This window comes from Capricornis sumatraensis, chromosome 14, assembly GCF_032405125.1.
Source record: "Capricornis sumatraensis isolate serow.1 chromosome 14, serow.2, whole genome shotgun sequence".
Classification (NCBI taxonomy): Eukaryota; Metazoa; Chordata; class Mammalia; order Artiodactyla; family Bovidae; genus Capricornis; species Capricornis sumatraensis.
In genome coordinates this window covers 52893649-52906335 of record NC_091082.1, presented here as the reverse complement: position 1 = coordinate 52906335, position 12687 = coordinate 52893649, and the positions used below count along the sequence as shown (strand labels likewise).

Below are 12687 nucleotides of genomic sequence, written 5' to 3'. Positions count from 1 at the left end.
ATAGTCAAGACGCATATTCCCCAGTGGGTGACCAATGAATGAAAGAGTAATCGCAATTGCAAGGCTGTCCCCAGTGAGCATGGGGTCTGATCCCCATGTTGGTCCCCATAGCCTTGGCATCCTTCTCCAGGAAGATGAGCTCTCAGAATGTTTGACTTTGAAGCCCAGCAGGGTTTACTTTGGGGAGAGTCAGAGGGGTGTGGGAAAGAGAGACCCCACTCTTAAAAGGTGCACACAGACTCTCACATGCTATAGGACCCAGGGAAGAAGCAATAATCAGAAAGGAGCCTGGATCAGACCCACAGGCTGAAGTTGGAGAGTCCCCTAGGAAGCCAGTTCTTTCTCTAGGGGATCTCCCTGACCCAGGGATCAAACCCAGATTCCCTGCATTGTTGGCAGATTCTGGACAATCTGAGCCACCAGGAAGCTCCCCAGAGGCAGCAGCCAGTTAAAGGGAGCTCGCCCTCAAGGATATAAACACTGGTGGCAGCCACTTGGGGGCACTCATTCTCCCACATGGACTCCCTTGCTGGCTAGTGCCATTTTAGAATCTTCCCTCCAGCTAATTAGCCTCCAAACCCAGCCTCACCCATATCCACTGGCCTTAGGCACCAGTGCTTAGACATTTCAGGCCAAGCAACTAACTAGGCAGGGACACAGCCCCACCCAGGAGCAGACAGTCTGCCTTAAGACCCCTAAGTTCACACCTTTCCCTGGACATGACTGCCCACCGAGGGGCCAAGGGCCAGGCCCCACACACCCATGTGCAGGCACTAGACCTGGGACACCCAGGACCCTAAACACACAGACTCTGGGATCCAGCTCCTCCCACCACCAGCAGGCACCAGACCCAGAACCTCCTGCCTCAGCCACCAGCAAGCCTGCTGTAGCTGCAGGCCCAGCCTCACCCACCAGCAGACAAGCACCAGTGCAGGAGAGAGGCAGTCCTGCAGCCTGTGGACCTAGCTCTCATGTGAGCAGGCCAGCGCCAACATTAGGACCAGCTGGGCCCTGGCCCTGTCCACCAACAGGCCAGCACAAGCTTCAGGATACCCTGGACCCTGCAGCCAGCTGTGTCAGGTACCAGCCCCACTCACTGGCAGTATGATAGCAGCTCTGGGACCCCTGGGTCCTACAGCCAGACTCCAGGACACATCTCTGCCTGCCAGCGGGCTGGCAGGATCTCTCAGACACTGACTCCACCCACCAGTGAGTCAGCACTCACCCCACTGCACCCATCTCAGCCCCTGGGTGCCGCCCCCAGGTGCCTTATGGTCCTTACAGCCTTGGCAAAAGACATGCCCTAGGAACCAACCAGATTGGGGGATAACCAGGTCTACCAGACCACCCGTGGTAGCTAGCCTACCACAACAGAAGGATCCCAGCAGCTCACCTAGGGGTCAGTCCTAGAGCAAGCATACAGCTCTCATGACCAGAGGGGAGTGAGCTTCTGAGACACTAGGACATCTCCTACAAAAGGCCACATCTCCAAGATCAGGAAACGTAACCAACCTACCAGATACATAGACATGAAAACAGCAATTTCGGCAAAATGAGGCGACATAGAAACATGATCCAAGCAAAGGAACAAGATTTAAACCCCAGAAGAGCTAAGTGAAGTGGAGATAGTCAATCTACCCAAGAAAAAGTTCAAGGTAATGATTGTAAAGATGATCAGAGAACTGAAAGAAGAATGGATAAACAGAAAAATTCAAAGTTTTTAACAAAGAATTAGAAAATATAAAGAACAACCAAACAAAGATGAAGAATATAATAACTGAAATGAAAAATACACCAGAAGGACTCAATAGTAAACCAAGTGAGACGGGACGTGGCCAGTGAGCTGGAAGACAGAGTAGCGGTAATCACCGAAGCTGGACAGAAAACAGAATAAAAAGACGTGAGGACAGTTTGAGACATCTGAGACATCTCCCAGGAGTACTAATATTCCCATTACAGAGGTTCCAGAGGAAAAGGGAGAGAAAAAGGATCACAGAATATACTTTAGGACATAATCGCTGAAAATAGCCCATTTTAACCTCGTCCCAGGTTACTGGGAAAGGAAACATATACAAGTCCAGGAAGAAAAGAGTCCCAAACAGAATCTACCTAAAGAGAACCACACCAAGGTACATTGCAATTAAAATGGCAAAAATTATTGATAAATAGAGAATATAAAGAAATAATAGCTGGGGACTTCCCAAACATGGGAGAGGAACTGAATATATTAATAAAAGTCCATGAAGCTAAGAGAATACCTAATTACTTCAATGGAAAAATACTTTCTTTTCCAAGACACATTATATTAAAACTGTCAAAAGTCAATGGCAAAGAATTTTAAAGGCAACCAGTGGGCAAAGGATAATAACCTACAAAGAAACTCCCATTTGGCGATCAGCAGTTTTCTCAACAGAAACTCTGTAAGCCAAGAGGAAGTAGAATGACATTCTCAAAATACTGAAATGTAAGAACTGTCAGCCAAGAATATCCAGCAAAGCTGTCCTTCAGATATGAAAGAGAAATACTTTCCCAGACAAACAAAAGTTGAGGAAGTTTATCACCACTAGACCTGCCTTACAAGAAATGTTCAAAGAAGCTCTTCTGCCTGAAATGAAAAGGCCAAAGTACACAAAACCTTGAGTGAGGTATAAATAGAATCAGAAAATCCCAACTCAGTCAGAATAGATTTTTAGACACACTGTTGGAGCATGAAAGTTAAAAGGAGAGAAAGCAGTAAAAACAACTAAAGCTACTTCAGTTTGGTAACAGACTCATAACATGAAAGGGGATCATTTAAGACAACTAGAACATGAAAGGGAAGGAGGAAAAGGACAGACCTGTATGGGTAAGTGAAGGTAAGATGCTATCAGCATGCAAAGGGCTATTTTATTTATGAGGTATTTTATGCAAACCTCATGGTAACCACAAAAATCCAGAGCAGAAATCTGAAACCAAAAAAAAAGAGGAAATTAAGAAAAACATTATAGAAAACCACCAAACCAAAATGGCAGATAGAAACACAAGGAAAAAGAAACAATGGGGAAGGAGAGCTCGCAGAGAACAAAAGATTAAAAGGCAGTACTAAATCCACATTTGCCAGTAATCACCATGTGGGTAAATGAACTTGTCAATCAAAAGACACAGCGTGGCTGGAGTACTGCAAAGCCAGGCTCAGCTATATGCTGCCTCCAAGAGACCTGTCTCAGCTCAACAGAAAACCAGACACAAAAGAAAGGACGGAAAATGGTCCTCCAAGCAGATGGCACCCAAAAGAAAGCTGTGTGGCCATACTTGTATTGGACAAAGTAGACTTCAACCGAAAAAATGTAATGAGGTCAAAGATGGACGTTATATAACGATAAAGGGGACAAGTCATCAGGAAGACATAACAGTTGTTAATAGGAGCACTCTTTGCGACCCCATGGACTGTAGCCCACCAGGCTCCTCTGTCCATGGGATTCCTCAGTCAAGATTACTGAAGTGGGTAGCCATTTCCTTCTCCAAGGGATCTTCCCAACCCAGGGATCAAACCTGGGTTTCCTGCATTGCAGGCATATTCTTTACCATTTGAGCTACCAGGGGGACTTTAAAACTCCACTTACATCAATGAATAGATCAGCCAGACAGCAAGGATATATTGATGGATGTATGTGGTCAATTCAAATGCAGTAGAATACTCATTCTTCTCAAGTCCATATTAGAACTTTCTCAGGGATAGTTCAAGTCACAAGGCATTAAAGAAGACGGAAATCATATCATGCCTTTTTCCCCCAGTTACAGTGGTATGAAAGTAGAAATTAACTATGAGAAGAAAGCTGAAAAACTCACAAATATGCAGAGACTGAGGTGGCTCAGCAGGTAAAGAATCTCCCCGCAGTGCAGGAGATGCTGGCAGACACAGGTTTGATCCCTGGGTCCGAAGATCCCCTGGAGGAGGAAATAGCAACCCACTCCAGTGTTCTTGCCTGGAGAATCCCATGAACAGAGGAGCCTGGTGGTCTGCAGTCCATAGGGTTGCAAAGAGTCAGACATAACTGAGTGACTTGAGCACAAACAACGTGTCACTGAACAATTGCTGAGTCAAGAAATCAAAGAAGACATTAAAAATTACCTGGAGAGAAGTGAAAATATAACATATCAAAACCTATGGGATGCAGGAAAAACAATACTAAGAGGACAGTTTATAGCAATCCAAGCCTACCTCAGGAATCAAGAAAAATATCAAACAGTCTAACTTTACACCCAAAAGAACTAGAAAAAGAAGACTAAATGAAGCCCAAAGGAGGAACGACATAAAGATCAGAGAGGGAAGAAATGAAATTGAGATAAAATTGACAAACCTTTAGCTAGGCTCACTAAGAAGAAAAAATGACAAAGCTCTGATAAATAAAACCAGAAGTGAAAGAAGAGAAATACAGTGATACTACAGAAATACAAAGGATTAGAGGAGAATATTATGAACAGCTATATGCCAGTTACCTGGACAGCCTGGAAGAAATGGAGAAATTCTTAGAATCACATAACCTGCTAGCGCTAAATCACGAAGAGATGGTGACCCACTGCCATCAGACCAGCCAGATGGACCAGTCACTAGTAGAGAGAGTGAAACAGGCATACGAAGATGTCCCAAGAAACAGGTCGAGGACCAGACAACTTCTCAGGTGAATTCTATGCCATGCATTCAAAGGTTTAATACCTCTACTTTTCAAACTCTTCCAAAGAATTGAAGAGGGGGAAACACTTCCCAGCTCATTTTACAAGGCTGTCATTACCTGATGCCAAAACCAGACAAGGACAGCACACACACACACAAAGAAGATGACAGGCCAGTTACCTCTGATGAACATTAATCCTCAAGTGTGGAAGTCGCTCAGTCATGTCTGACTCTTTGTGACCCCGTGGACATACATGGGAATTCTCCAGACCAGAATACTGGAGTGGGTAGCCTTTTCCTTCTCCAGGGGAACTTCCCAACCCAGGGATCTAACCCAGGTCTCCTGCACTGCAGGCAGATTCTTTACCAGCTGAGCCACATAGTAGCAAATACATTTAAAGGATCATACATTATGATCACTCCAGTATGCTGGCGGGCTACACAGTCCATGGGGTCCCAAGAGTCGGACACGACTTAGTCACTAAACCACCACCACCACCACATTATGACCAAGTGGGATTTATTCCAGGGAAGGAAAGATGTTTCAGCATCCATAGATCAATCAGGGTGAAATAATGTGGCTAACAGGATGAAGGATAATAATCATCTCAATAGATGTGGTAAAGGCATTTGACAAGATTCAATATCTATGATTTTTAAAACTCTCTAAAATGGGTATAGAAGGAACATGAAAGTGTTAGTCACTCAGTCACACCAGTTCTTTATGACCCCATGGACTGTAGCCCGCCAGGCTCCTCTGTCCATGGAATTTTCCAGGCAAGAATGCTGGCGTGGGTAGCCATTCCCTCTCCAGGGGATTTTCTCAACTCAGGGATCAAACCTGGGTCTCCTGCATTACAGGCGGATTCTTTACCATCTCAGCCACCAGGGAAGCCCCAAAGCTCCATTTTTCTCTCCATTGTTGACTTCTCAGCTATTCTTTTTTGTTGTTGTTTTTTTCCTTTTTAAAAAAATTATTTTAGTCATTGCTGTAGGATTTATACTTATGTCTTCTACTTATCACAGTTTACACTGTTCTTTCACTTTTTGTCTTAGAACTTTAAAACAGACTACTTCCATTTCGTCCGCTTGTCTTTTGTGCTAAGTAAAATGTGTCATTTATTTCAACATGTATTACAAGTCCCACGGTAAAAATGTTGCTGTTTTTGGGTTTAAATAATTACCTTTCAAAGAGATTTTCTTCTAATGAGGAAAAATGTCTTTTATATTTACCCATATGCTTATTTTTTTTAAATTAGGTACTTTGTTTTAATTGTTTCAAAGTAAACAAGGAGGACCTGGAAGAATTAGATGCAGGACAGGAAAGGAATGATCTATGAGGCTCTGTAGCAGCTGTAAAGGGATGGGCCTTGGCATGGATGGATGGCTTCTCTGTTTTAATAGGAGGGCATTTAAGAGAGAATGCACGTATGAGTAAATTTGTGTTTGGCATCAGGGTAATGAATTTCATTTCTCATAGCTTCCTTTTCTTTCCTTATGTGTGAGATTGAGGAAGGAAATAGGGATCAGAAGATAATCCTGCTGGAAATAGTGCACTGACCAGAGAACTGTACCAGGGTTACAGGCTTTCTGATGGTCCTTTGTTGATGATGAATTTACTGCAGAACCAACGTACCCTGTTCCATGTGACTTTCTCTGTGCTTTTGGCAACTTGGATTCGGATAAGAATGGAATTAATAAGTGGCTTTATCAGAGTTGACATTTTGATATTGTGGGAAATGAAAGGGGAAAAGACTCAGGTATGGCAGAATGTTACTGAGTGATAGGCTTTGGGCTGTAAGCAGAATGGCTAAAGCTCTGTTCCAGATTGGTAGTTGGAACAACCGAACAAGCAGGGGAGAAAGTGGAGCTGAGATGCAGCTGTTATGGGTGATGATGAGAAAGGCGGTATGACCTTGAGGAGCGGATAGTTCAGGAAGACTGAGAAAGAGATCTTGGAAAGATGGAGGAACGGGAAGGCTGAGGTGACCTGGGATGATGCTGGGCTGGGTGGTGAAGGACACTACCAGCTAGTCTCCCAGGTCTGTGAAGAATGAGGACCAGCTTGGCAGATCAGCCCCTGACGGGTATTTTCTAATTTGGCTTTCTTTGCTGTTGCTGATTTTTGATAGGAAGCAGTGGCAGCAGTATAAACTTTGCTCCTAGTGATGATTCTTCAGAAATCTCTGAAAATGGGCAGCAATCTCAGGACATACAGAAAAAAGGAACATTTCCTAAGTTAGCTGAAGAGTCCATCTGGAGAAAGATAAAGCAGACACCTGACCGCATTCTCATGACATATCAGGTGCCTGAGAGGTAAGAAGCACGTTGGAGGACCCACCTTTATATAAGTGTTCTGTGGTTTCTTGTGTTTTTTAATACAAAGTGATTTTAACATTTTTATACATATCCTCAGAGATATGTATTTTCAAATTCATTGATTTGAAGTCAAATGGTGAATGATTTCTTAAAACAATGGTTGTGGTGGAAGTGGATACGAATGTTACATGTCATAAGGTGAAAACAGAGAGGCAGTGCTTTCCAAGATGGCTCACCGGTACCTGAACTATTTTTAGAGTCTGGGCTTTTTTTTTTCCTCACTCTAAAAGAAGAGAAGACCTGAAGGAAACCTGTTTCTTCCATATGACGCATTACAACTCTATGCAGGTGTTTTCCATCAAGAAAAAGAGGTCTAGCTTTACCAACTTGACAAAGAAATGAGTCAGTTTTTTTTTCAATGTGAGATATGAAGTCGTACTTTAATGAGAGATTTGAAGTATGTTACAAACCAAAATGAATGTTGGTCTTGGATGACAAGATAAGAACCCTGTGCCTTGTTTAGGACGGTGAAGCGCTTGTTTGTCCACTTGTTTGTTTTCAGGGTTAAAGAAATTGTACTGAAAGAAGACCTAGAGAAGCTGGAAAGCATGAGACGGCAGCAGCCACAGTTTTCTCGAGGGCAAAGGGAGGAGATAGCCAGCGTGCATTCTTGGATTCACAGCTGGGCAATCCCTCGGGAAATAGACACCCAGGTAAGCACAGTAATAACAGCTGTTGTGTGCTGACGGCTTTGTGCCGGGCAGTGTTCTGGGCTCTGGCTGTACCCTTGTCCCTTGGTTTCTGCAGGGGATTGGTTTCAGGGTTCCCGGCAGCTTCCAAAATCCACGAATGTTTAAGCCCCTCGTGTTAAACAGCATAGTATGTGCACGTAACCTGTGCACATCCCCCTTGAGGCTTCCCTGGTGGCTCAGACAGTAAAGAATCCCCCTGCAGTGCAGGAGATCTGGGTTCAGTCCCTGGGTCAGGAAGAGCCCCTAGAGAAGGGAATGGCTACCCACTCCAGTTTTCTTGCCTGGAGAATTCCATGGACAGAGGAGCCTGGTGGGCTGCAGTTCCTGGGGTCACAGAGAGTCAGACACAACTGGGCGACCGACACTTTCACTTTACTCCACTGTGCGATCCTCCCATCCATCCTAAATCATCTGCAGATTACTTAGAATACCCAATCCAGTGTAAGTGCTGTTTAAATAGTTGTAAATTCAATGTGCATGCTGTGTACGTAGTTGCCAGTGCATGGCAAATTCAAGTTTTGCCTTTTAGAACTTTTTGGAATTTTCATCCCCAAATGTGTTGGATCTGTGGTTGGTCAAATCTGTGGATGTGGAGCATGCAGATACAGAAGGCCCACCATGCATTGCATTATTCCACTGGAAACCTTACTTCTCACAGCTTCCTCTGTGGGATGTGTTATTACCCCACTTTACCAATAGCAACAAAGTGAGGCCTTGTATATCATGGATCAAATTTCAGTCCCGGTAAGGATGTGGAACCCTTGAGTGCTGACTGGACTATGTCATTTTATGTAAGGATGTGAGCATCCATAGGTTTTCATAGCCTCAGGGTTCAGGAGCCAAGCCCCCTGCACAAACTGAGACACAACTGTGTAAGTTCACACAGTTCATCGGATTTTAAATACAGGTCTTTTTGACTCCAGGTGGTTTTTTCTTCCACCCGTTGGAATGTTATGGGCCAGTTAGGAATAAACACACCTGGTTTGATCCATGCTTGACTGGAGAGGAGAGTATAAGATTTGCATGTCAAGTACACATGCATGTTTGAGAAGAGTTCAAACTCAAGATGTTAGATTCACACCAGAGGTAGGATTTCTGTGGGTAGAGTATGTGAAGAATGAGCCCCAGAACAATTCAAGCAAAAGTATTTAAATGATTACCATCATTTACCTTCTAATAATGAAGAATGAAGTATAATAGTCTTATTAGATAGATATAGTGAAATTATATAAATTAGTTAAATAAATATAAATAAATAAATGATAGTCTTATTAAATAAATTATGTGGGGGAATTAGACAGGTTGCTAGGCCAGCACTTTACTGACTTTAGAACTTTGCAGATGACTTGACATCAACTAACCTACCTACTCTTGTTCCCCTTTGGAGGGCTGTGTCACCTGCGGACACAGAGACTCAGCTGGTGATGCTGCACACCCCATGGTCCGGATCCAACAGAAGCAGCAGCCGAGTGACTCTGAAGGACCTGCACTGCCTCTCCAGACCTGTTGGACTGCTCCTCCTCCCTGTGATTCTCTCTGAACCCTTGCAGCTTAAGTGACCAAGAAGCTGTCATTGAATGTTAAGGCTTTCCCTTCTTGATTTTTTTAGCAGACATCTCTTTCCTGAAGCAGACATTGTATATAGATTCTTTCACTCCTCTTTTTTCCCAATGTATTTAAACTGGCGAATAGACTTTTTCTAGTTTATTAGCTGTCCTCTAGTGAGACTGGATGGCCTCTAAAGAAGTATGTGAACAGCCAAACTTCATTTCAGGTGTCAGCCCAAATAAATTGTAGTTAGGAGTATAGCAAGAAAAATCCCAAACATTAGCCTCATTGGTTTTGTTCTGTTGTTACGTGAATCATTTCCTGCCCCACAGTAGAGACTTGAAGAAATCCCCACTAGAGGTCACGCACCTTTCCCGACAGTCTCCATAACCGTGTTGCCCTCGCCTGGTCTTTGCACGGTGACACATGCCTCCACAGTTAAGCTCCAGCATTCCAGAGTTCTCACAACACAGGTCACTCCAGCATTTACCAGTATGAAAACGTATTGCTCACTGGTATCCTGGAAATTCCTGGTTTTTAGGGTTGAACTTTGATGTTCATTCTTATGGATGCTTTTCCTTTTGATTTTCTGCCTTCCACTGAGATCCCGGAAGTCTTCTCTTAAACATAGATGAGCTTGGGCTTCCCTGGTGGCTCAGTGGTAAAGAATTCACCTGCCAGTGCAGGAGACATGGGTTTGATCCCTGATCCGGGAAGACCCCACATGCTGTGGAGCAACTAAGCTCGCGCACCACAACTACTGAGCCTGTGCTCTAGAGCCCGGGAGCCACAGCTACTGAGGCCCACATGCCCCAAGGCCTGTGCTGCGCACCCAGAGAAGCCACCACATGAGAAGCCCATGCACGCAGCTAGAGAGTAGCCCCCGCTCACCATGACTAGAGAGGAGCCCGTGCAGCAACCAAGACCCCACACAGCCATAAATAAATGAATATATGTACATTCTAAAAAACCGATCAGCTTACAGTGGGCTGATTCCTTGAAGGGTGTAAATTAGGTTTTGCGTGTGTAATGTTAAAAACAAAAGAGCTTCTAGCTGAATCACCTTCTGACTCATCTCTTTTTACATTTTTAAATAATGATTGTAAACATTTTTAAAGTTATGTAAGTTCTTACACGTGTGTGTTTAAATGTTGTCCTATCAAAACTAACAATTCACTCTTTCTTTTTCAACCAATTTATGCAAAAGGAGGTCTCTCCGTCCCTGCCAGAGGTCTGATGGCCACTGTCTTCTCTCTGCCCCTGAATAAAGGTGAGTGTTGCCCTTAAGTAGGGGTGAGAGGTCTCCGGGAGGGCCCTAGCCAAGGGGGGTGCCAAGTCTGCCACAAATCAGGGCTTCCTGGGCCTGTTATAGTCGTTCTCCTGAGTAGCACATGAGTTGTTCACTTGATAAGTCAGCCCTCTTCTTAGAAAGCTGATTCCTTCTCAACCCTGAAATGGTATCTAATTCACACCCGTGCAGGTCAGAACCAGGAATAGAAGAAAATGAAGACCCCAGTAACATTTTCTCGTTTAAATAACATGCAACAAACTAACTTACTTTTCTTCTTTTGTTGTGTTTTTTAGGAAAATGCTTCTCCCTTTCAAGTTTTATAGCTTTTTATAAAATGCTATAATCATATGATCATAATCAGGAGAATCGACCTTTCTATCCTGACCTGAGACTCAAGCCCTCAGCTTAGATTTACTTTCTAAAGTAGAACAGTTGGCCCTTGGTATCTGCAGGGTGAAATCCAGGGACACTCAACGTCCCTTCTATAACAGGAAGGTTCGCCAGCCCTCTGTACCTGTGGGTTCTGCATCCAGAGTTCTCTACCCTCCCTAACTCTTCCCACCTCGATCACAGGGGCCAGCTGTAGTTTCCAGAATGTACTTCTTTCTTATAACTGTCAGAACCACTTTGAAATGATGACTGTGACTTTTCTAGAATTTTCTCACTTGAAGCCATTCCATGCCCATATTCCTATCTTAGGCTTAGAGAACTCTCCTGTTCTGATCCATCTTGATTGTTAAATGATCTCTGAAGCCCTCATTGCTTTGGTCAAGTTGTGTGATATTTTTGCCCTTGGTGAAAAATCAAATTTTAAACAGTGAACCAGCCTGGATATTGTCATGGATAGAATCATTGCAGCCTTCTGTGCTGATGACCGTTTTAATCTGTGTAAATCAGAAATGACACGGAGCCGTCAGAGGACCATTCTGCATGTCCATATGCACTTTTTAAACATGATCTTCTCTAGTACAAGCCCTCTTTCATATTTCTTTCTGGATGTTTGTTTTATTGACATTTAACTGTTTCTTTGCCTTACTACACATTTAGGCTCAAAATTGGTGCTGCTTGTAAGCAGATCTATAAAACCAGTTATAGTTTTGGTGTTTTGGTAAATAGCTGAGCTGGTATATTTAGAAATGACCATAATGCTTCTGCTCCTGGGGATGAGCAGAGAAGGCTCAACAGTGCTGGCTTCTCCCCACCACAGGGGCTCCACCCAACTATAAACCGTCATTTAAGTTTAGTAACTTCTTGTATTGATGCCTATAGAAATCAGTAATAAAAATGTGTACTACAGGTTTCTGTGTTTACATAAATGTTACCAAAAGGCTGTGTTTTTTTGGATAAGAGGTCAGAATTTATGAACAGATGCTGTGTGAATGGAATCATTTTACAATTAAGTGCAACTTCATCATAACTTGAAAGGTAAATTTAATCCAAATGGAAATTTTGTATCAGCTAAGTTTATCATTTTGTGGATTTCCCTGTTTTTAATGGTTATTAATATTTTAATCGGGTGTCTTTTTTAAAAACAATAAACAGTGAACATGTAAAGCTTGAGAAGTTTTCTTGCACTGCATGAACAAACCTTTGCCCCGAATACATAAATCACTTATATCATTGAGAAGTATTTCCTGAGATTGAAACACACTGCAGGGTGCTCATGTTAGGGTCATTCTGTACACGTCTGTGTCGTCACTGCATCTGAGCTCCTTCCCAGTGATAACACAACACTCGGTCCTCCCTTCAGAACTGGGCTTTCACTATCTCCTGGAGTTTGCTCAAACTCATGTCCGTCGAGTCAGTGATGCCATCCAACCATCTTATCCTCTGTCACCTGCTTCCCCTCCTGCCCTCAGTCTTTCCCAGCATCAGGGTCTTTTCCAGTGAGTCGGCTGTTTGCATCAGGTCGCCAAAGTATTGATGCTTCATCTTCAGCATCAGCTTTCCAATGAATGTTCAGGGTTGATTTCCTTTAGGGTTGACTGTTTTGATCTCCTTGCTGTCCAAGGGACTCTCAAGAGTCCTCTCCAGCACCACAATTCAAAAGCATCAATTCTTTGGCACTCAGCCTTCTTTATGGTCCAACTCTCACATCCATACATGACTACTGGAAAGCCATA

At 43.5% G+C, this 12687-nt stretch overlaps 1 protein-coding gene across 1 annotated transcript in view; it reads left to right on the top strand.

Annotated features, from left to right (window-relative positions):
• Positions 1-9265, top strand: part of PER3 (period circadian regulator 3) — a 66789-nt gene extending 57524 nt beyond the window's left edge. The window contains 3 exon segments of the mRNA XM_068985741.1: positions 6787-6970; positions 7536-7686; positions 9113-9265. Coding sequence (XP_068841842.1) covers positions 6787-6970; positions 7536-7686; positions 9113-9265 — 488 coding nt within the window.
• The last annotated feature ends 3422 nt before the right edge of the window (positions 9266-12687 follow it).